The 26,480-nt window shown below is 31.9% G+C and overlaps 1 protein-coding gene across 1 annotated transcript; it reads right to left on the reverse strand.

Annotated features, from left to right (window-relative positions):
- On the reverse strand, positions 1–26,480 carry LOC132727619 (uncharacterized). Its single transcript, XM_060716702.1, has 3 exons — positions 26,374–26,480; positions 25,621–26,065; positions 1–30 (listed from the first exon to the last, which is right to left on the reverse strand). Exons 1-3 carry the CDS (start codon positions 26,478–26,480, stop codon positions 1–3), a joined length of 582 nt encoding a protein of 193 aa, XP_060572685.1.

Below are 26,480 nucleotides of genomic sequence, written 5' to 3' on the forward strand. Positions count from 1 at the left end.
TTATGGACCAATATGAAGGAATACGAACACCTAAAAAATTATAAATATGACAATGTAAAAACTATCAATGTAAAAGTTTGCATAAATTTACATGAATATGATAATTTTCAAAAACCTTTGATATTGATAACTCATATTGTACACTTATCAATGAAAATCGGGAGATTTTAAACTGAAATCTGAACAAAATGTTATAAATGCTTCCGTAGGAGCACCTTTTTTTCGGATTTTATTACAACATTGAGGCCAATTGTTTTTCTAGATTAATTTGAAAGGGAAGCTGAAATATCAAGCATCCATCATCACTTAGAGTTATTTTTGTTTGTGAAGTAATTGAAATTACTCACTGGATTGATAATTTTAATCATGCCTCCAATTTGACTTTTATCATTATTTTATACCATATTGAGATGACAAATTATCTCTGGAAAATATGATCAGCTTTTAACTCTCTGTAGAATGTTGAAATTTTTGATCGGTGCATATACATTATTTGGTACACCATACCGCTGTGCTAAATAACTGAACTTTGAACAATATTCAGCAGTCAAAATATCTATCGTGTTCATTTGATGTGTTTGCTAAAGACTGTACAAAGCGTGTAATTGAGCACTAAATAAAGTGCGAGATATATTGTTGAAAGGCAATTCATTGTTACTAACTGTTCAACATTTATTTGAAACGAATTTGTTGTAAATTATATTTAATTTACAATCTTGTATTTGCATGTGTAACTGTAAGTTTAGCTTACATAAGTAACAACAGTGTCGTGAAGAGATAAATCGGTACTAAGAACGAACAACAATAAGTATACTGTTAAGATTGAAAAACGTGTGTTCCTTAAAAAAAATATAATTTAGCCACATGCAGTCTTATATTGTAGCATTAAAAATAGGGTTAAATTCTAAAAAAAACCTTGGTTTCATTTTGACGAAAGTATGTAGAAATCAACACAATCGTTTTAGATCTATCGATTGAAAGTTTAGCTTTTATTAAAGAGTCAAATAAAATGCTAATGACCTGCATGGTTTAAACTTTTTATACATTTTGATCATTGTTTGATGTGAATTGTCCTCAAAATAAACTACTTTAAATGTACGATATATTGCATATGATCTATTGAATGATCACATACTTAAAGGCAGAATCTTCTTTAAACAACCATTCTAAAATGATGAGAAGTGAAGAGTGTAGCGATAAAGAGTAAATGACATTTCAAAATACAATAGCTGTTTTACTACTGCATTAAAGCAAACAAGTAACAGCCGCATCTGAATCATTGTTTCATCTTATTTAAAAATTAAAATGCTGTATGTTATTTGACACAATTTCTTTTCAGATTGATACCCATGAATAAATAACTGTATAGATTATGTATTATAATCTTAACGTTTGTATAATGCCCATTTTAATGATTACCCTTTTAAAACGGGACAAGTAAGTTGATTCAGTTTATTAAAAAGTTTGGTTGTTGTCATACCATTTATGTTACTAAAAGTGTTCCTGCTATTGTTGAAGATTTTCAATACATAGAAATCTCGTATCAATTCAGTTATCTTGACGTAATATTCCGATTGGTCAGGTATAATAATACGCAAGTCAAAATGTAATAAACCTTTTTGATAATAACACAAGATTCTACACGTTGTAAATATATATTTTGCTTATCTTCGTGTAAAATACCTAGAATGCAGCATTTTATTTTAAATCTAGGAATTTTATTTTGAAGATATCTGTTTGGGAAGCTGCATTCAATGTTTACTGATCAAGATGATTTGATCCTTCCTCAATAAAACATCGCCCCGTTTTAATACGTGTGGCACTATGTATGCATATAGTGTTTACTTTATGTGTGTAGAGGCTTTAAAACGTTACATGTCATCCCAGTGTGTTTGACGGGGTGGGTTGTCGTTGTTTTCCTTTTTTCATTTAAAAAAGAAAATTATAAAGTGATTATCTTTTTTTTTTCAAAAATAAAATTTGAGCATAATCATGATAATGTATCCTAAAATTAACTAAGAAAACAAACTGACGAAAATATCTAGAAATGAAAGTTAAGTCGTATACAAAGTACTAGACTTATTGTTTTTATTCATTTATTGAAATGGTTAGTTTGAAAAAAATCCGGTCATTTTAGTTTGTCTATACAGTTACAGGCAAAATAATGCTCTGAAAAGTGTGATGTGGTTGGTTTGCGTTGTTACAATTTCAAAGACAAGAAAAGACAAAACTATCTCGTATACAAAATTGTATGTCCAAAGCATCACATAATTTCCATCTATTAAATCATTGCATTGTCTATGTTAGTAACTGCAGGCAAAACCAATTACATTTGTTAATATATCAACATATTAATTTCAGTCAGATATTTTCCTGTACGAGAAACAATAAATGATATATAAATATCCTTGTTATTGTTAATATAATTTATCAACAATATCAAAATGAGTCTTTGTGAATAAGAAATTGAGCAGTTTATAGAATTGTCTCATTAATATCTATGTCTGAATGTCAATGTTTCTGTTATCATAAATCTTTGCATTGTTTATCTATCATTATACTTAATAAAGTTTCATGAAATTTTGCAATTGATAGCTTATGCATTTAAGTTCACTATGATAGGTTTTGCAATCCAAAAAGAAATATAAAGTTATCGATTCAATTTGAAATCTAGTATTCTTTTTTAACTTGTAGCTGTTCAATCCTTAATGCATACTTTAAAAAAAATATTTGTGGTGATCAGCTGTAAAGAACGAACTAAATGTAAAATTTAAATCGTCCTAAAGGATAGATGAAGCATGTCAAGTAGTTCCTCAATAATGCAGAAAATTACAGTGTTGGTAAAACTCCCTCTCTTTTGTGATTTTAAAATTTCAAAGCCAAGCAAGTGATAAATCAAGGCACCGGGTCCCCCCACTTTTCTTCAAGCAAATCTTATTCACTCAAATATTATGATAAAAAAGCACCAATCATTGACCATTAGTAAATTAAATTTTCAAATATGTTCTTCGATGAACAGAAATGACAGCTGTTATTAATGTGCATGCTATATATAGATCAATATATCAACTTTGGTACAGGAAGTACCACAAAGACAATGGATACATGTTCCATTCAGTCATCATTGTGCGATTGATGTGTTCATTGGTTTAAATTTATAACTTGTTAACTAGAAGGGGGTCACAGAACAAAGTAATGGAGCATTTTTGAAAACAATCCTTTCTTTCAAACGTTGTTGCTTTGATGATATAAATATGTCAGACAAAGAAAATCTTGGTTAATATTGTATTTAGGATTTACTGCTTAGGTTCTTTTTGATTGGTCAAAATTGGACAATTATGTAACGTCCTTTAGGTTCATGTGAAACTTTTTTATAAATTGCAAAATGACTTTTCGTTTGATTGACATATTGAAGAAAGACAAAGCAAAATCAAATTTCCGATTATCAAAGTATGCCATGAATTAATATTAACATAAATCAATATGCTTTAACAGAATTGTTTTAGAATTTGTAAAAGACTTTTATAAGAAGGTAGACAATTGTGATTTATTGTTTAATTTCTATCACGTCATGATAAAATAGGTTATACAAGACGCTAAACAAATATGAAAAAATATATTGCCTAATGCTAAGCGTATCTTTGTAAAGTAAATATCGCTTAGCAGAGACTATTAGTAATCAACATTTTTTCTTTTATCCATTATGATTTACAATGCTACTTTTCAAAATAGATTCTAAACGGCAAAGACACAAGAAAGACACAATTTATTCGTATATAAAATTGAATGCTTAAAACATTGATATCTACATCATTTCTGCTTCAGTCATTGCATTGAATATGTTAACTTTATATCTTCAGGCACAAATTATAATCAATTCATCAAGGTTGTCCTTCCCTTGCTTTTATAAAAGCTTACTGTACACAAATCAATATCATCAGTAGCAATATTCTAATTTGATTGATAGTGAAAACAGAACCATTAAGTTTCTAAAGTCAGTCATGTGCAGATATATCGAATACATTGTATCACTATCTATATAATCTTTTACTCGGTGAAAAAGCTTTTTAAATAACAAATGTTTACACAATGCTTTATAATATTCAATTATTAAATACGTGAATTTAAAGTCCATTAAAAAATGAAGTTAATTGTTAACATATTTCTTTAACATATTTGTATTATTATATTAAGAAATCTATGATATTCACTCGATGAAATTGGTCATGGAAATGTGTAACTAAGAGCTTTTAAGCAAAATTTCTTTTTTCTTGTTTCCTTTGATCGGTCTGGTCGGTTGTTTGGTAACTTTGTTTTATTCGAACGTTTTAGTTCAAATTCTCTTGCGCGAGAATGCAAATAATACATAAATAATGTTAGCAAATAATCTTCCCTAGATTTTAATATAGTCTAAGGTACATTATCTTTAAATTAGTTCATTCGATGTAGGACTACTTAAACAAGTATAAAATTATTTAACTATTTACTATAATTATAACTAATCAATTTAATTGCATCATATCCGTCTGTTATACAGATCAATTTAAAGTACTACATTTAAAAAAAAATCATGATATTTTAATCATCGATATAATCATTATATTTGACAGATTAATTTCAAATTTCAAGTTTAACGATATCTGCATTGCATATAGCAACATTGCACTCGCCGGGTTTTTTATGTTTCGTTTTGCTTACTTGTAAAGTTTATTTCAAATGAAAATATTTTTTAACGTTGTTGTAATAGATAATTCCTCCTTCTAAACACGAATTACTCTTTATTTTGCTTTAAGTGCCAAGATCATTATTGAAATACATGCAAATTCACAATAAAAGAAAAGCCTTATCGAACTCAGCTTTTAAATTCATCATCTTTCTTTTTATAGTTTATATTCGAACAAGTTATATCAATCACGACGGTATTATATACCGCTAATTCAATTGACAAACATTAAATTATATTTCTGTTATTTATGTGAAGAGGAGTCGCCTGCGGGTACAATATGAAAATATTGCGATTAATTTATTGTTGTTCAAGGTACAAAAGACCGGTAGGGCCATTTCAACTTCGTGAATTCATGATTTCATCTTCATGAATTCACAATTTAAACTTCGTGCATTTTCGTTTTCAAAATACCGAATTCACGATTCAGCTTCATGAATTCACAACTTCAACTTCACGAATTTACGATTTCAACTTCATGAATTCACGATTTCCACTTCTTGAATTCACGATTTCAACTTCACGAATTCACGATTTCAACTTCATGAATTTAAGTTCACGAATTCAACTTCGTGAATTCACGATTTCAACTTCACGAATTCACGATTCCAACTTCGAGAATTCACGATTTCAACTTGAAATGAAATCGTGAATTCTTGAAGTTGAAATCGAGAATTCATGAAGCTGAAATCGGGAATTCATGAAGTTGAAATGTCCCCACCATTCTTTCGTAAGTCTCAATTCTAACAAATACAGAGTGGTAATAACATAAAAAAATGTATATTGATGTGTAATTGATATTTTGCAACCAGATACAAGCGCATGTCTTTTGAAATAAAGTTTCTCGTTTACATGTAACTACTTGAATGACCGTTAAAACTAAAATCAAGTGCTCATTTTTTATATAATTATAGAAGATATGCGTCAAGCCAAAAGACAAATTAAACCTTTTGCTTTCAGTTAAATACAAAGGAAATATTTAATTAATTAATATCTTATAGAATACTGGCATTGTGATATGTTGCTGGTATGCAGCTGGTATGCAGTACAGAGTTCGATGTCTTTTTACTATTACAACTTGCACCAACACCTAATTGCAATTGATAATAAAAACAATATGGAAATAGATAAAAAATATTTCAAAAATGATTCGTACTGATGAGTATTATCACCAATACAAAGGTATGAAATGTACATTTTGTAAATTCTTGAACACACTTGTAAAGACTTGATTTCAACCTTACACGCAGACGAAGAAACGCATATAAATAACAAATAATTTCGTTGAAACTGATTTTGTTAATAAAAAACTTGATGACTAATCAAATGAAAAGATTGAAAGCAAAGGTGTAAGGTAAACATTTTGTTCAATATTTACACTTTACTTGAGCTATGGAAATACATTCGCTAAAATGTTGTACTTGTTATGTCAGGTCATACAACATTTCTTGTCTTAAATTGTTTTATATCGATGTAATTGCCTTTTAATGTTTATTATACCAATAAGAAGCAGCGGAGCTAAGAGAGAATAAAATGCAAAACCGTAATGCAAGATTGTATCTGTAAATCCTCGCATGCAAATTTCTGTCAGTTTCTTATCAATTGCTTGTATAATAACTGCAAAAAATGATGGATGCAGAGCACATTTATAAGAAAAGGCACAAATTGCAATATTTTACACACATTTTATATCAAATCGAAATACAAGCATTTGAACTATAAACACCGTTTGGCTTGAATATATTTAAGAACGATTATAATTAAGTCAAAATGATACTTAACAACGAACTAATAAAAACAAACAATAACTAAATAAATTGAAATGTTCCCAAAAGATATTTTTGGTTGCTAATAAGGCCGTTGGCAACACGACTGTTTGTTACAGTTTCTGCAATTGTTTATATTTTGCAATGCACACACAACCGATTTGAAATTCTCAATTCAGTCCTCGGTTTCTGTAATCATATTTCACAATTGTCAAGTGTACGATAAATTGGTTACACCTGGCAACACCTATATTACTATATTGATAGATTGTAAGTTCCTATGTAGATGCCTGAATAAAGCTACTTTTGAATCAGTTAGTAATTATTTATCTTGAACAGATAGTGATACCACCATCTGCCATGTTAAACATAAAAAAAATATTTAAAATACATATGTTTGGGGACGTTTAGTTATAGCAACAAGTATTGACTTTGGTATTAATCTTATATATTTTGTTGTTCTTAACTGGTCGGTATTTGTTACAATTTGAATGCAATTGATGATTATTAATATCAATAAATGTAGAAACGCTCAATGACAATAAAACCGATCGGCAATGTTATGACTTTGATGTCTACCTTTTAACGATAATCCAAAAACTATTGCAAAATGAAATGAAAAGATTTCTTGGTATTTAAATTTTAATACTTAGTTGTTTTTCAATGCTAATTGCAATGTTGGTAATAAATACTAGAACTTAAAGCATAAAGATCAAACTTTATTCCCAAAGAAAATGAAAGTAAGAAATTCAAAGAATATCTAAACAGTTCCTGCTATATTTTGCAAATCCCAGACTTTCTGCAACTTCCAATTCTTCTTGGAAAAATACACGAAGAGATCATTCAACACATAACTTGAAAATAATAGTTCCTATGACTATACAAATGGGAACGAAATCTTAGTTTATTTGATTTCATTTTAGCCAATTATTCTTGATTTTACCTTGACATGATTTTTTTCAAAGTAGATAGTCTAGAAATGTTTTATCTAATTACTCAAATAATTACCGTATTATAGCTCTTTCGAATTGTCCATATGTTTCAAATTATATATATATCTTAATAAATTAAATACCAAGGTAAGTACACAATTTTAATTAAAGGTTTATACTTGGTTGGTGCTCGCCATTATGCGATAATGACCGAAGGACATTATGAACTCTAGGGACATTATCGCAGGACATTATCGCATAATGGCGAGCAGCAACCAAGTATTAACGTCTTTAATACCTATGTCTGAAATACTGCGTTTAGAGTAAGAGACATCGCCGCTAATCTTGCTTGTCGCCCTTTCTAAGAAACGGACAGTTGTCAATGTAAACAAAATCTGTCATACAGTTTATAACCCTCCGATTAACTTACAGTAAAAAAACATGACAACCAAAAAAGATATAAGAAAATGTTTTATTGCTTTTTTTTATCCATACTCTACATTTTTGTGAGAATCACATTTAGATCTAGTGCCAGTATTTATGACGTCTTGAGCCTTCAAGAACGGTTTCTGAGACCGATGTCTGGGTCTAAATGCCACCGATCCGATCTTCGTCATACCGTCAATATGAAATCATTTTTGAAATTTCTTAGGGTCATGTATTGTCTTGAGTTTATAAATCTTCAATGTTAAGCGTTACTGATTGTGATTAATTATGTCATTTAAACTTTGAAAAAATGTGTGCAAGTGATTATACAGTTCATTCAGCGTCAGCAGACATCTTGGGAGTCACTGAGGGTTGATTACGTCATTCTGCACGTGCGCTCATTAACTCGCCAATTATGGAACAATAATGCCGAGTAGCAAGGCGGCCAAAATTGTTTAATGACCTAGATCTTGCAATAATGCCCCTGAAATAACCTAGATTTTGTAACTATATATAGTAACATATGTATTAATGTAATATTAAGATTGGATGGTTTAACAAATCATTGACTTAGGAATGCAGTACCTTGATCGCGTTTAAAATTTAAAAGTGTACACATATCAACATATTAATGCACATACATTTTTTATCTAGGAACAACAGATGGGCAGTGCGTTTGAAATTGCAGAATAGATTGGTGTACACATATCAACATATTTATGCACAGACATTGTTTTATCTAGGAACAATAGATGGGCAGCAGATTGTTTGCGGTTGAATCTTGTATGACTTAATATCTATATTAAGCCATACACAAATGTGCTATGCTCCTTTACTGATGTAAGTGCCGACAGGCCTGTAAATTAATTAAATACATGTTTACATGTATAATATTTACGATAAGGTCGTCGATCTGAAATAAATGTGTGGCGGCGTAAAGGGCAGCACATACGAATAAGCAAAACGTCTTAAATTGATATATGTTGGGAAGTAACGCGTAGGTTAAACAATTTGGTATATTAAGACTAGCACAAGAACGATTTTATTTAGGAATATTCAGGCACATTAATTTCCCAAGAAATTGTCTTTTTGTATTTTAATTTACATATGCTTTTAGTATTTGGTGTCCTGTTACACGTTTTGAAAAGGTACTTATTGGACAATTACCTAAACCATCTTTTTTTCTGCTGTCTGTTGACAATACTACATTGTTTACATTTTGCTACCTTTCATATTAAATGCTTCTTACCTCGACCGTATTAAATATCCTCTGACACCATATTTAAACATTACAAAACTCTTGCTTGCCTTTTCTAAAAAAGGACAACATATTCTTTTTTTAGGCATAATTGTGACTTTAATGGTTTATTTACATTAGAAATTTAGGATGTCTTATTATTAAATTCGTTATTTCGATTAAATTCGTTATAATGTTTCGATATCAGAATTTGTTTCTAACCAGTTACAAATTTTACACATCAAACAAAGGGCGATAAGTGTAAGATGGAATATGGAAGGTCATTTTTGTATAAAGTCTAAAATAATTTATCATAATTATTGTATAACTAATAACTAATCAAATTCGGTCGTTTGTGCTGTTCTTATGCGTAATTATTCCAATTTAAGACCCAACTATAATACCGTTTTAAAGATCCTGTAACATATTTTTTTCATGGTTTTATTTCATAAATATAATGCTCAAATTAAGATTTGTCAATATTGTAAGATCCCATAAGCATTTTTTATAAAGATATTACCCAATTTAACATTTCATGTAAATAAAGGGAGGTAATTAGAAATTTATTTTCTATAAATTCCATGTCAAATTTTTCACTAAGAAATTAATGCATGTAATTAATTGATTAAACATGTTAAATATAATGTGCAAAAATATTTGCAGTACACATTTTACATATTCTTCGATGATTGAAAATTGTTTTATTTGCATAGTTATATACATATATAATTTTTTGCAAGTGTGGTATACACACAGTAACAATATCAATCACAAAACATACAGGATCTTTAATTCAAATGAATAAGTTTGATAAACGAAAAAAAATAGAGATGTGGATTCTGAAATTATTGCCCATGAATATTTTATGCTACATCATTACATCTGATGAATTGCATCTGTTAGTGCTATAGAAATATTGCAATATTACCATCATTGATCAAGTTCCAAGCATCCATCATTTATAATTATAGTCGTTATTGAAATTATTCATTAAATTGATGTGATCAATGCTGTATTCAATTGGACGTCGATCATCACCCTTTTGGGTTGTAACAGAAAATCATTTTTATGTGGAATACTTGATTAACTTTGAATAATTATTGGGAATATGTAGTTTTATATTTCATTATGCATTTAAAATATGTTGTAGATTCAATTGCTTTGGAGCAAGATAGCTGGAATTAAAATAATTTATAGAATTAAAGTCATTTTGCATGTTCATTAAATGATTTCAGAAGCATAAAGTCGTGCAGGATAGTCTGCGAAATACTTCGCGTCTACATAAGTTAATTATCATTAAACATTAGCATAACATGCTAACACTGTTGCACATATACTGGCTAATGTATACAGTGTAAATGCTTATCTCTACTTGGCGGTCTTGCTTTTGCATAGGAAAAATAGAAACATAAAAAAGAAGAAAGGTAGTTATTTTTGAAAGCCTAAATAATATGTTTATGCAAATACCAGATATATTGAAAGTAAATCATATTTGGCTTGTTTATTTGCATTTTTATCTGTTAATTATTCAACGTATGAACAAACACATAGATTCTCTTGTTTTAGAATACGATTTTTATTCAGGTAATGTTTGTAAATGATCTAAAATAAATTCCATGTCAGAATCTGGTTAATGCATATTTTGATTATTGTTTAAAAATGTAGAGAAACACACACCCAAAAAAAGAATGCATAAAATGAATAGTTTAAATAAGACATTTGCACAATGAACGTTATGTGATTTAAATATATACATGTAATTATAAGGAAAACTTAAAACTGTGAAAAATGATCGCTCTAATTTAAATCTTTATTTAAAATTCAACACATGTATTTCTAAGATGCTTAGCATATACCTTAGGCAGCAAGCGTTAAACTTTCCATTACATTACATGAAACGGCCAACTGCTAGATAGTTCAAGACATACAATACAATGTGTAATCGGGTATGGTTTTATGCTTTGCAATACAAATAAAACCACCGACATCCTCATCAATTTTCGTCTGTAATGTAATTCATATCTCAAAATAGCTCGGTTGGTCATGTGTACAATATATAGGCTATGCTTGTCAACACTTAATTACCATATTGATAGATTATATGTTCTTATACAGACGTCCGAATGAATTGGACAGTATACATTCACCATGACCGGATTGGAATTCTGCAATCTTCTTGTATAATACATGCTTATTTATTGACATCAGTATAAAGCAGTAAGGTGTTTGGAAATGTTCAAGAATCACATAGTATGTTATATTAAATTGATATTGTACTTTTATATTTTATATCCATGTAGTTGGTATTTGTTACTGTAACAATGCAAACACAAATAAAATCATTTTTTCTCTAAATCATTATTGTCATTTCATTGTTCTCAAATAAGATTAAGAATCACTTTTTTAATAAATATTTTAAACAATTACATATTAAACTATAAAACACAGTAATTATGAAACATAGTGACCTATGCATAACAATAGGATAAGTGCATAAAACATTTTTAAAATATTATGTTAATCTTATCATTAACGATTAAAATGTGAAGTTTTATCTTATAATTTAAATATTAATAATATAAATACTATCATGTATATGCACTCCTTATTGCAGTGCAAGATGAGAAGATGATGACAAAAATATGTTTGTATAATTTTACTCTTAAGAACTATATTTTGATAACATACTATATCTGTACAATGTTGCATGTTACAACTTATTTTGTCTGATACATAAAACACTTAAGTTTCATAGACAGATTGCCAAATTGTATTCTATGAATTCAGAAATATCGTTTTTACAACAGCTCTCAAAGGTAAACGAAAAACACTCGATAGTGACACATATCTTGAATTAAATTTGTTTACTTTACCTATTTTTATTATCGCGTTCTATGTTATATCTGATACTCAACATATAATAGATAGCAACACATGTTTTAAGATAATATCCTCTGCGAAAATGCATGGAATGTTTAGTTTTGAATCTCAATATTTTGCGAACTTAAAGACAAGAATATCTTGAATCTGAAACAGTAACGTCGATTATGAAGAACATTGAGTTATATCCTTCACCACAAACGAGAACAAATTGATATTTGTGTAAATGTAAAATACTTTTGCATCCCTTCCAAATCATGCCGTGTCACTACTGTAGCCCATGTCTGCATGATAAGCATATATTTGATTGTGTTTGGTGTTTCTGTCCAGTTTTGTTGATACTATGCTTCGTAGTATTTATTTGTACTGAAATGAACGGCATGATAAAAACAATCACTCTCTGTTATTACATGTGCACATGTTATTTCTATTAGCTGTTATGTATGCAACATATTACATGTATATAATTTATATCTGACCAGTTGGTATTTCCAATATTATCATTGTTCTATTTTTAGAACATTAACTACATGTATGTACTAGAACTTTCTTAATTGTTGTAGAAAAACTCATGCATTATATTTAGATAGAAACTTCTGGAATGTTCTTTTTTGTTGAAGTTGCTAGATTATGATTACTTTAGAACATAATAGACTTTTCTGGAATTTTCTTAGTTAATATATATCAAGTGACATTTTTCATTACTTCTATCTTTTAAGTCATCAGTTACCTTTTAAGTCATCAGTTACCTTTTAAGTCATCAATATATTTGGAGTATTTTACAACTAGGATATTAAGTGATTTATTGGAGCTTAGATTATTTTGAAATAGTTAAAATTATTCTTGTGGATTTTATTGTGGGAATTTATTCTAAAGTGTTCTTGGATTTAACTTGGATTTAACTGTGCTATTCAAAAAGGATCATTCCAGGATCAGACTAGACATTTGTAATTTTCATTTTTATTTGGACTTCAGGTATTTGTAAACATAATTTGTTATTTTATTTTTCTTTAATATTTTTTCTGTAATAAATTTGTTATTGTTACAAGTTTATTGCTGGCTTTTCTTTCTCGTTACGCCTGGCTCGTAACATAGCAAAATGTTTAACCTGTGAATTGTAAGTTATAAGTTGTTTATGATAGAATTATAGCATATTTCCTCTCTTTTACCCATGTTATAACGGGACCAAAACCATGTGTTAACAAAGTCACGCGCTCTTGTTATAGCCCGGTTTTACATAATTATGTACAATACATACAGGGCCCATTAAACAAACAAAAAAATGACGATTTGGCCTCTTTGCCAAAGAGGCATGCGCTCTTGTTATATTGAAATTATTGATCCAAAGACCTCAGTCGCATAAAGTGGTGAGCAGTATTGAAAAAACTATGCCGGAAATACGGCGTACTGCAGTAATGGCATCTCCACTAATCTTGGTTGTCGCCCTTTCTAAGAAACGGACAGTTGTCAATGTAAAAAAATATCTGTCATTCAGTTTAACCCTCCGATTAACTTATGTTGTTTTATATTGATGAATGATCTTTATATTACTTTGAGAGAATAACGTTTAGTGCCTGATTTTTTTATAAACTTTTTATAAACTTGTTTGCTTGGAAAAAAACCCAAGGCTGATGTCACTTATCTTTTTCCTACCTGAAATCATTCTAGGAATTTCTGGGGATAATGTTTAGTCTTGGTTAGAGCAATTTAATGTTTTTCTTGAGTTAATATATCTCCAATGTTAAGCTTTGTTAAATCAATTAAAATTCGAAATTTCGTTCGGTTCTGAGCATTTGTATTTTCCAAGTTGTTGGCCCCGGAAAAATAAAACGCATACGTAAAACATACAGAGTTGGATAAATACCGTCCAAGCACAAGGATTTAATGTATGTGTTTTGTATTAAATATGCATCACGAATCTGTTTTAAAATATTATGCCATAATAGCGTCGACGCACGTTTATTTCGTCTGAAATAAGCCCCACAGGGCTCGGGCACCAATCGTTCCTCGGGACCCTGCAGACGTTATAACACGGAAAAACGTACGTTAACCCTATAATAATTATAAATGAAGTTATAAATAATTACGTTTTTTCTAATTTTAAGGTTAGGGTATAAATATAACGACAATACATTAAATTTCTCGATTTTAATTGTATTACTCTAATGTTAACATAGCAAACAAATGCTTCTATCACTTATCTCCAGTATGGGAAAAACTTAGACGTTTCACACGTTGATTTTAATTTAATATATATATTCATCATAGTTATCAACAGTTGTTAATTTTCTCCAATTACTTTTTTGTCGACAAACACAAAAGGCATACTGTCACTGATATAGATAAAGAAGAACAGCATACAGATTGACCGAGACAGAAGAAGTGGAGGTCACTTTAATATCTAAAAGCGGCATTTACATTAAAAAAATAGTTTAGTTTTGATTTTTGGAATTTTAGCACATTACTTAATATATATGATGAAAAAGAACCAAACATGACAGTCATAACATGGCCTGCATTTACAAGTTGTCACATTAACTAATATAAATTATAGTATAATAAAAGCTGGATTTTTTAACTTGAATATAGTCTCTTTTGAAATGAATTATTGGCGACGCCGGTGAGCGGCGTCGTCTTTTATGGAACGCTTTTTATTTTTGCCTATGGAAGGAGCTGTTATTATTAGCAGTTAATTTCATGTTGTGTTAATTATATTTATTTTGATTCGTAAAAATCAAGTAAACAAATATGTTGTTATATTTGTATTTAATAACTTTATGTAAAAAGCATGTGCATTGTGATATTATTTTCACGAAATTGCAGGCTCTGATTAACAGCTTGTCCCTTTGTTTTATTGACAATACTAAAACCGGGATTTCGAATATCGTTGTGGTCTACATTGATGCTCATTCATTTATATATTTTCAAAACTTTCCTACAAGAAGAAAGTTCACCTGCAAATGTGTATTAGGATAGGTAATGGACTGTTGTAAACGATTATCCTATTGATTTTATCCATATTACGTTTATCTGTTGAACAGAATGGTTGTTTTTACAAAGTGTACCAGTATCCGGATGTTGACAGCTATCCGATTTTCTGCAATTACTGCTGTCACATGGCCATCTACTTTTTTATGAATACTTTACCATTAATTTGCATGGCATAATTAAAATGAGCCTGCAACATTTCTTAACTTTGGTTTCATGTTTTCTTTATTTCAAGGGGAAGTAACTCATGTTTACTAAATTATTTGTTCTTTTCTGTCTATCTTAGGTATTACTTACAATTTTTGTTTTATAAAATTTACCAGTTGTAAGGTCATCAAAAGCATAGAGGCCCTGATGAGTGAATATTGATATATATATACTTTTACTGGCTTTATATACCCAATATTTCATATTTATTTAATAGAAACTTGGAATTATTAATGTTATGTGCATACATTTATATCTTAGTATATTGGTATGATGAGACTTAAAATATTTCTGAATTTAAAGAGTTGCAGTTACATGTATATCATTATTATTAAAGGGATGAGACTTTCATTTAAAGTTATAAATGATAATACATGTATTGATTGAAAATGTCCTGAAACTTGGATCAAGCAATGCATTTAATTGATAAAGCCTCAAAAAATCATGTTCTGAATAGTTATTCTAATTTTTTTTTCTAACATGTGCATAGTTTGAAAAGGACAGCTTCTGCCTTATCTATTTGTAATGGAGGGACCACGGTCTCAATCTCCAGGTCTCCTGAGTCAACCCGACAACAGACTTTTCATAGAGTAGATTGATACTTGTCCTTGAATAAATTTGTACACTAAATTTTATAGTGGGTGATTTGTGCCACATGAAAACCAACAAAGTACAAAAAAGTAACCGGGCGCCAGATGAAAACATGAAAATACAATCTACCACAAAGTGGTTCGTTTGTTGCATTTTCATGTTTTCGCCCGGTGCCCTTGATGTAAAATACAAATCAGCCTTCATAAAATTTCTTATCATAGATATTGTACATGTATTAGCACAGTTATATTCACTTTCAAATTGACATGTTATAAATAATGGCACAACCAATAACTGTCTTAGCCCTTTTTAGTAAAAATAATTATACAATAATAATTATATAAATTGTTATTTTAATTGGACTGTGAGTATGTAAGGTTTTTTTTTTCTTATTTATTAATTAAGAATTAATTATCTGTTAATTTAAAAATCTAAATATCTGTCACGGTTTAGAACTGTTCACTATTTAGGGGAAAAATGTGTAAGCGGCCAGATAGCTCAATCGCTACAGCCGCGGTACATTATTCTGTGGGTCACAGGTTTGAGTTCTGGTCAAGCTGAAAGTTTTTCTCATCCTGTTACTGCAAATAACCATTAGTTTAATTTACTATGCTCTGTAAACATCAGAAATTCAAGTACATGAATCAATATAGTGGGGAAAAAGGTTTAGGTTTAGAACTGTTTCATTATTAAAGAGAAAATGTGTAGCCGGCCGGATAGCTCAGTTGGTCTTCTGAAAGTCATGGGTTCGAGTCATGGTCAGGCAGTTTCAGTCAGGGTTTAGAAGTGGTTTTTCAACTGACACATGTTTGATTCATTTAATAGATTGCATTTAATTTGAAATGGACAAAGGCAGTATTGCGTGATACTTTTAAATCTACAAAAAGCATTTCGACAGCTTGGTGCGAAAGGGTTGTATCTCCTTCTTTATCTCATATGAGTTACAACCCTTTCGCACCAAGCCCTCGATTTGGTACAGTTGATCACACTATACTGCACATGAAGAAGTTCATCTTAAAAGTGTCACAAACCAAAACAAAAATGTAAATGATGACCCCCTTTAAAAATATACTTAAAGTTAATAGTATATTTTTAAAGGGGGTCATTATTTACATTTTTTTTTTGGTTTTTGACACTTTTAAGATGAACACAGATTTTTTATTAATCTGGTCATATTTTTTCTTCCCAGGTGTGATACTTGTGCCTGTCATTATATGATGATGACTCAGGTATCCTTGTATCTGGTAAAGTAAATCTTAAGATTGGTTTATTGACTATAAATTGTCTTTGCATCTTGGCAAGACAGAGTCTATTCTTTTTGGTTTAAGTTTCAACATAAACTGGGCCAAGCCTCCAGGTCACATGAAATGGTACTGCTATAAAGTACACATCTTTTGTTAAGTATTTAGGTGCAAACCTGGATCAAATTCTTTTGGCGTCGCCCTTTGATGCTTTGCATCAATGCTTTTCTTGTCAAGAAATTGTACTAAACACGTAACTCTCTGTTTCTGACATGTCGACCGTAACGTTTAGGGACACAAATAAAGAAAATTGATTCGTTTATAATCTATAACATGTAACAAATTATCCTTAAGTGGAAAATAAAACACAACCAAGTTGAACAACAACGCTCTAAGGTCGTATGTCAAGTTTAATTTCTGCATACAACTAACAAAAGTAAATTAAACAAGTAATACAGAACCCGCTTTTTGATAATTGTGGTAATTCTTGGTTGCTTGCAAGAAATAACATTCAAATTACTTCATCAAACGCGCAAGATATTTATCAAATAGTTATTGATGATCCCATGTTAATTGTACAGCTCGTATTATGTCCAACAATTACTCTGAAAATGATTAATGAAAGCCAGATTTCCGATCCTTAAGCACGAGGGAAATAAGTGATCATGAACGCTGCATAGTTAAAAAATTGCACTTTGAATTATGCACAAAACAACGAGTTCTACATGTACATAAATCAGTAATGGAGTTTGGTCGCAATTACAGACATATGTATATGGGATAAGCGCATTTTGTATTTTAGATTTGTTTATCACGTATAAACAATGTCGATTTGACTTTATAAAATGAACAAGAGGGAAACTGCAAGTGTCATACAAATTACTTTTCATTCACTTTAAAGAAATGTATGTAATGGCCAATTGGTTAACACGCTACTTATTAATCATCGATCCTTCTTTTGAACGTAAACTTTTAAAAAAGTTTTAAAATTCAATGTTACGATTCGCATAAATTATTTTCGCTTAGAAATGTCTCTTGGAAATAAATACAATGATAATACTAGATTTATAAGAATTATGTACACACTCCAACAACAATTGGTACGCTTGAGACCACATGCCTAATATCATATATATTTACACTCTTAGCTAATGTTAGGTATTAACAAACTATGTAAATGAATCCAATAATATGTTTATCTGTTTAACGACAAATAGACATGTAAAGCTTTTATTTTACGTTGTGATATACTATTTGGAGACACGTTTACACAAAAACAATATCCTCTACTACTATTTTTAGGTATTATTTCCATTTGCCCATAGGTTATTTAACATTGTATTTTACACTCATCAAATACACAAAAATGCTACTGGAGAAACATTTATGTTAAACATTGAGAGACGAATTCAATATAATTGCGTAAGGTGATAATAAATGATAATCATTCAACTGATTTACGTACACTTTCTTTCAACAATATCGGGAAATATCGTTCTTCTAATTTTTAACAACATTTCAAAAAGCTGCTAAATAAATCAGGTGCGATAAAAATCTTTTCTAAAAATCAGGTCAGATTAATTAAAATTGTGCAATATCCATTTTAGATATGATTCAAATTATTATATACAACTGTTGACAAAAAAGATTCTACCAACTTTACTTATTGTTAACTTTCTATTTCAAACAGTCATGTATTCTGATGTAACGTAAATGTGTCATCAGAAAACCATATTTTATTGATTGATTTCTATTTGGGAGGTTGTTAAGATAAATATATATATACTTTACCTCTAGACTGAATGACGTTTTATTCAAATAACTAAACTGTTTATATAACACAACTTTTTTGAGAATAAAGAAAAATGACTTGTGTTCTGAATAAAATATGTATCAATTCCATAATGATTTATATGTACAACAATATGTAACGTTGACAAAATTATATTTTTACATACTATTGATAAAAAAGAAAATACCTCTCTTCTAATTCTACCTGTAGCTTATGTATGTTTTGCTCATCAATCAAAATATTGTGTTGCGCAAAAGTGAAGTCAGAAACAGATGTATTTGCCAAACAAAAAGTTGAGACGATAGAATACTATGCCTATTTAGTACACATCTTAATTGACAATACAAAGCATAGTTTTTGTTTGCTTGTTAGACTGGTATAACCTTTAATACACAAAATTCATTTTCCAATTCTATTAGCAAGAATGACTGAATCAAACTAATTAATTTAACAAAATGTTACTTCGTAAATTTCAACTATGATTTCCAGTGACTATTATAGCACATACGTCACATTTATAACAAATAAAAGTTTGTTAAATGGTTTGAACTAAACTGAATTTTAATTTTTTATATTTAGGCGCACAAAAATGTTGTTTGATATTAAATGGTAGTAAATAGGCTTAAAATGTTCAAGTGCAATTTTTGATGATGTGGTCACTTAAGCCAGACCTTACTTAACATCAAGCTTTAAAATTTCTAATTGTTATAAGTGTTAGGGGCCGTCTACACCTATCCAAGTCTTGAATGCAAGTATCATATTCTCTTGTATTGGATAGTGTAGACACCCTACTTAAATGAGTTTTAAAGAGAAATTATGTGACATCCAAGAAGATAATTCCTTGCAAGAAAGTTAGAACACGTCCTACTTTTCTACACGTTTTTGGCTGTCAAGACACTGATAACACCGGTTTGACTCAAAACATGTGCCCGAAGGTTTGATAGTGCTGTTATTTTTATTATTTTCTTTCTTTTTGTTGTTGATTCAGTGTACATGCCCTTTGAATTTCAGTAAATGATTACAATGTCTTGGTCAAAGGAACAAATCAATACGCTGATACACAGAAGAGCAAAAAATAAAAAAATAAAAATAAATACATTGTAAAAAAAATGAAAAAGAGCTCTTTTTCAAGTAGAGTCAAAATGGATTTAACATGATCTTACATGATTTTTAAAAGTCTCCCCGTACATTTAATCAATGGTGTTATATTTTCGATCCTTGAAGATCGTTCAGCACGACATTATTGTTGTGCTTGTAGTATTTTTAGTTTCAACTTTTCGGCATTTTCTAGTTGGGTGGTTCCAATATTCCTACTTGAATAATGTTGAATCACCCTTAGGATATGTTGCCTGCTTTTTAAATTTGTCTTTTGACAATCTTATCTGTGATACGCAGGCTTCATAACCTCTGATCCCCTTTCAAAATTCCATTTTATTTAGTTCCGTCCATTGTTTTCTCGTTTAGGGCACACGCTTTCTATTAATTGGGGACCATACGCCGCTTTTCATGGAATGGCACGGAAGTGTCACATTGAAGGTTCCATGATGACCGCCGTATGAACACATCTGCGGATGTTTCTAAATTCAAAATTTTACTATTTCATGTTTAAATGTTGAATTCTGCTTAAGCCGGTGCTAGGGGGCGTGGACGGTAACTTGCACTTTCCAATACCGTCCATGAACAGGCTCAATCAAACCGAGCCTGCAACATTTTCAATTTTGCCGTGTTGGGCTTTCTTTAGGGATTCTGTATTTATCTATTTTATGATCACATCCGTGTTATTTGTGCCGTGTGGCGGCTGTAAAAAGTTTCCCCGTACATTTAATCAATGGTGTTATATTTTCGATCCTTGAAGATCGTTCAGCACGACATTATTGTTGTGCTTGTAGTATTTTTAGTTTCAACTTTTCGGCATTTTCTAGTTGGGTGGTTCCAATATTCCTACTTGAATAATGTTGAATCACCCTTAGGATATGTTGCCTGCTTTTTAAATTTGTCTTTTGACAGTCTTATCTGTGATACGCAGGCTTCATAACCTCTGATCCCCTTTCAAAATTCCATTTTATTTAGTTCCGTCCATTGTTTTCTCGCTTTCTATTAATTGGGGACCATACGCCGCTTTTCATGGAATGGCACGGAAGTGTCACATTGAAGGTTCCATGATGACCGCCGTATGAACACATCTGCGGATGTTTCTAAATTCAAAATTTTACTATTTCATGTTTAAATGTTGAATTCTGCTTAAGCCGGTGCTAGGTGGCGTGGACGGTAACTTGCACTTTCCAATACCGTCCATGAACAGGGTCAATCAAAATTCCGGAAACAAAGTGATCCCTCGGAAGCATCAATCACAACAAAATAACATAAGAATTGCGGACTCGGTTTGATTGAGTCTGTACATGAGGGATAATGAATAAGTGCAACATCCCTCACGCCCCCTAGCACAACCGAGCCTGCAACATTTTCAATTTTGCCGTGTTGGGCTTTCTTTAGGGATTCTATATTTATCTATTTTATGATCACATCCGTGTTATTTGTGCCGTGTGGCGGCTGTAAAAAGTCTCCCCGTACATTTAATCAATGGTGTTATATTTTCGATCCTTGAAGATCGTTCAGCACGACATTATTGTTGTGCTTGTAGTATTTTTAGTTTCAACTTTTCGGCATTTTCTAGTTGGGTGGTTCCAATATTCCTACTTGAATAATGTTGAATCACCCTTAGGATATGTTGCCTGCTTTTTAAATTTGTCTTTTGACAGTCTTATCTGTGATACGCAGGCTTCATAACCTCTGATCCCCTTTCAAAATTCCATTTTATTTAGTTCCGTCCATTGTTTTCTCGTTTAGGGCACACGCTTTCTATTAATTGGGGACCATACGCCGCTTTTCATGGAATGGCACGGAAGTGTCACATTGAAGGTTCCATGATGACCGCCGTATGAACACATCTGCGGATGTTTCTAAATTCAAAATTTTACTATTTCATGTTTAAATGTTGAATTCTGCTTAAGCCGGTGCTAGGGGGCGTGGACGGTAACTTGCACTTTCCAATACCGTCCATGAACAGGCTCAATCAAACCGAGCCTGCAACATTTTCAATTTTGCCGCGTTGGGATTTCTTTAGGGATTCTGTATTTATCTATTTTTTGTTCATTTAGCGAATAACTTTCATCGAATAAAGAATTTGCATCAAAATAAATATTTGTCACATTTTTTCAATTTTAAAAAAGAATGAACGCATTTCATTTACTCCATTCTGTTTTAGCTAATTGCATCATTTTCCCGCTTTTTTCACATATTTTACAGAAACATGATAGTCTTGCAAAGACAAAGGTATAAATCCTGGGCTATCTTAATGAGACATTTCAGTAAAAATTGTGCCTGAAAAAATGTTGAAAGGGCCATTTATTTAGCTTATCTAAATGTGACATGTAAGAAACTTGAATAGGTGTAGACACGGCCTTATTTCTGGTTTCTTCCTTATCAAAGTAAGACGCCGGCTAGCAGCTGTTAACAAATTAAATGTGTTTCATATAAAACTGTAAAAAATATATAAAAAACGAACACAATAATCTTTGTTGCTAGTTAGCGTATCCATTTTTTAATCTTTAGATTTTGAAACAGAACACATGAACCAATCAACATGATAATAAAATCATTTCAAGTATGAAATTGACTTTTCATATTTTCAAATGACTATAATTATTTGTTATTTGTAATACAATGCACTTTTGACTTTTATAGGCAGCGTTAATGTTATAATCGGTTTAGGTGTATTATGTTCGTTAACACGGAGTAAAATATTGATCTTATTATTCCCTATGTAGTCGTACTGCTCCTTTAATAGTAGGCGACTTTACAGGCATAAAGTTAAAGTGTAAATACATTGTCATAGAAAATAACTCTTGGCAAGTTATTTATGGCAATTTCATATCAGCCATTTAAACTTGTGACTAATACTGTATCCAGAAAGCACAGTATTTACAAAAAGACTTCCTCCAAACGTCTGAATAAGGTTATATACTCGTACATGTATATTAACGAATATCAATGTCATAAGTTATGTAATTGTTACTAAATCGTGCCGCCTCCGTGGTCGAGGGGTTAGAGTCGTGTTCAATCCCCGGAAGATGCTTTGGTAGTTTAGCACAGAGGAAGGTAGTTTAGTACTGGTGTAACTCTCCAGGAACGATGGTTAGAAAACTACCCGCCTATATGACTGAAATACTGTTGGAAAAAGGCGTAAAATGAAACAAGGAAACAAACAAACAAACAGTAATACTAAAGTGTTTTCAGGAAAGAATATTGTCAAATAATAAAGTTTTCTATTCGTAAACATATTGAACGGTGTTTAAATTATTTGTTTGTTTTGTTTTGTAATGATTGTCACGTATTCCATACGATCTAAGTACAATAAAGTTCTATAACAGGTTAAAAAAGTAGCGTTTATTTGTTAATAAAAACTTTCTCATTAACAGTTCGTGTCAAAATTTATAAAAACAACTTTTTTCATTTAGTTCGTATTAGTTGAACACTTACTAAATATACGTTTTGACGTTTTCATTAATTTTGGTTTTATTAAGAAACGTATTGAACATCTACGTAAATTACTATCACGTTCCAGGCAGGGTATTTTTCAGATTAAATTTTCAATTACTTTTAGACTAAATGAAAAGAAATGTGATAACCTTTAATAACATGTTTGCAAGTCAAAAGTTTTTAAGCGTTAATGGAAGAATAATTGCCATAAGTTAGGAAACTGTTCTCACAAAACATTTCAATCTCTTGTTTTTCGAAAGTGAAAAACATACTACATCATGTTTGTTTTCATAGGATTGATCCACATAAAATGTCAGAATCAATTAACAGCAGATATGTCCTCAATAATATTTACAGAATTTGAACGTGGAAAGTTCTAATATGTTAACAATGTTTAGTATGTATTTACTGTCACAGGTATAAGTTTCAAATTAATCTTTTTCTTTTTTTGTCAGAACTATTCGCTTTTCATTTTCTTTTCTGAAATGCTAGGAACGATTTTAATTTAACACTAACTCGTTATTTTACTGTAAGCTAGTAAAAATATTATCTCTATTACCAGCTTGTTGGTCTATAAAAATATGACTTATTTATTGCTTTGATAAGAAAGATATTCTGCATCCTGTCAAACTCTTATCGTATTTCCTTCAACCACGAACAATAAATTCATTATCCGTCGAGAAAATAGGGTGATTAATTTCACATTCTTGTCCAATTTAATGTGATATCTACATTACAGTAAAGAACATATAAAATCAGTTATCGAAATCACTTTAACAGTTTGCATCTTCCAAAGCATGCGGGCATCATAAATCTTATCTCAAAGTCTAACTGAAAGACGTTTAACGATTGCAATAGAAAGATATAATTTAACAATTTCTTTTCAATTCATATTATTATAAACTTGTTATATAATTATTTTGCAATTCTTTAGATGTTAGTCGATATAGATTTATCTTTCGTCGCGAATCTCTAAAAGTAAAGGGCATACTTTCACTTACATGTATATTTTGCACATGCACACATGTACTGAAGATGATGTACAAAGTACCTTTTTGCATTCCTCAAGGAATTGAGAATCATGAGACTTTTTAGCTCACCAGAGCCGAAGGCTCAGGGTGAGCTATTAGTATCAAAGGGGGATACTCCGGCGTCCGTCGTCCGTCGTCATGCGTCAACAATCGTCTTCTTCCCTGAAACTGCTGGGCAGATATACCTTAAATTTGGTCTGTAGCATCCTTGTGACAGTCACACTTAAATTTCCTCATGTCATTTCAATTGGCCCCTTTAAGGAGTCAGCAGAGCTAAAAATAGAAAAACCTTTAGACATCTTCTACTACAGAAAAAAAGATGGATGATCACCAAATTTTGTCTGAAGCATTCTTAGGTAGTCTTTTATCAAGTTTGCCCATATTATTTTGATTGGCCCCTTTTAGGGGTCTCTAGGGCTAAAAATAGAAAAACCTTTAAACATCGTCTTCTACAGAACTAATTGATGGATGATCACCAAACTTGGTCTGTAGCATTCTTGGATAGTCTTTTATCAAGTTTGCTCATATTAATTTGATTGGCCCCTTTTAGGGGCCGCTATAGCTAAAAATAGAAAAACCTTTAGACATCTGCTTCTGCAGAACTAATTGATGGATGATCACTAAACTTTGTCTGTAGCATTCTTAAGTGGTCTTTTTTCAAGTGTGCTCATATTAATTTGATTGGTCCCTTTTAGGGGCCGCTATAATAGCTAAAAATAGAAATATCTTTAAACGTCTGCTTCTACAGAACTAATTGATGGATGATCACCAAATTTTGTCTGTAGCATTCTTTGGTAGTCTTTTATCAAATGTGCTTATACTTATTTGCTTAGCCCCTTTTAGGGATCTCAAAAGCTAAAAATAGAAAAACCTTTAGACATCTGCTTCTGCAGAACTAATTGATGGATGATCACCAAACTTTGTCTGTAGCATTCTTAGGTAGTCTTTCATCAAGTGTGCTCATACTAATTTAATTGGCCCCTTAAAGGGGCCGCTATAGCTAAAAATAGAAATTTCTTTAAACGTCTGCTTCTACAGAACTAATTGATGGATGACCAGTACCACAATGCAGATCACTAACATGCAGACCACCATGCGGATCACCACCAACATGCTGACCACCGCCACCATGCGGACACTTACCATCATGCGGACCACCACCACCATGAGGACCACCACCACCATGCGGACCACCACCAACATGCAGACCACTACCAACATGCAGACCACCACCATGTGGACCACCACCACCATGCGGACCACTAACATGCGGACCACCACCACCAAGCGGACCACTACCACCATGCGGACCACTAACATGCGTACCACCACCACCATGCGGACCAGTACCACAATGCAGATCACTAACATGCGGACCACCATGCGGATCACACCCAACATGCAGACCACCGCTACCATGCGGACACCTACTACCATGCGGACCACCACCACCATGCGGACCACCACCACCATGCAGACCACCACCAACATGCAGACCACTACCACCATGCAGACCACCACCATGTGGACCACCACCATGCGGACCACTAACATGCGGACCACCACCACCAAGCGGACCACTACCACCATGCAGACCACTAACATGCGTACCACCACCACCATGCGGACCAGTACCACAATGCAGATCACTAACATGCGGACCACCATGCGGAAAACCACTAACATGCAGACCACCGCCACCATGCGGACACCTACCACCATGCGGACCACCACTACCATGCGGACCACCACCACCATGCGGACCACCACCACCATGCGGACCACCACCAACATGCGGTCCACCACTAACATGTGGACCACCGCCAATATGCGGACCACCACCAACATGCAGACCACCAACATGCGGACCATCACCACCATGCGGACCACCACCACCATGCGGACCACCACCAACATGCGGACCACCACCATGCGGACCACCACCACCATGGATACCACCATCAACATGCGGACCGCCACCAACATGCGGACCACCACGACCATATGGACCACCACCAACATGCGGACCACCACCACCATGCGGACCACAACTGCCATGCGGACAACCACCATGCGGACCACCACCACCATGGATACCACCATCAACATGCGGACCGCCACCAACAT

This window comes from Ruditapes philippinarum, unplaced genomic scaffold, assembly GCF_026571515.1.
Source record: "Ruditapes philippinarum isolate M1 unplaced genomic scaffold, ASM2657151v2 ctg3581_1_1_1_1, whole genome shotgun sequence".
NCBI lineage: Eukaryota > Metazoa > Mollusca > Bivalvia > Venerida > Veneridae > Ruditapes > Ruditapes philippinarum.

Bases quoted from the DNA above. Each gene is read 5' to 3' on its own strand.
- LOC132727619 (XM_060716702.1), bottom strand. From the start codon at position 26,480: ATGTTGGTGGCGGTCCGCATGTTGATGGTGGTATCCATGGTGGTGGTG. The intron at 26,066-26,373 runs GTTGGTGGTGGT...GCATGGTGGTAG, and splicing joins ATGGTGGTGGTGGTCCGCAT to GTGTCCGCATGGTGGCGGTG. The intron at 31-25,620 runs GTTAGTGGTCCG...ATAATTTTTTAG, and splicing joins TTGGTGGTGGTGGTCCGCAT to GTGTTCGTATTCCTTCATAT.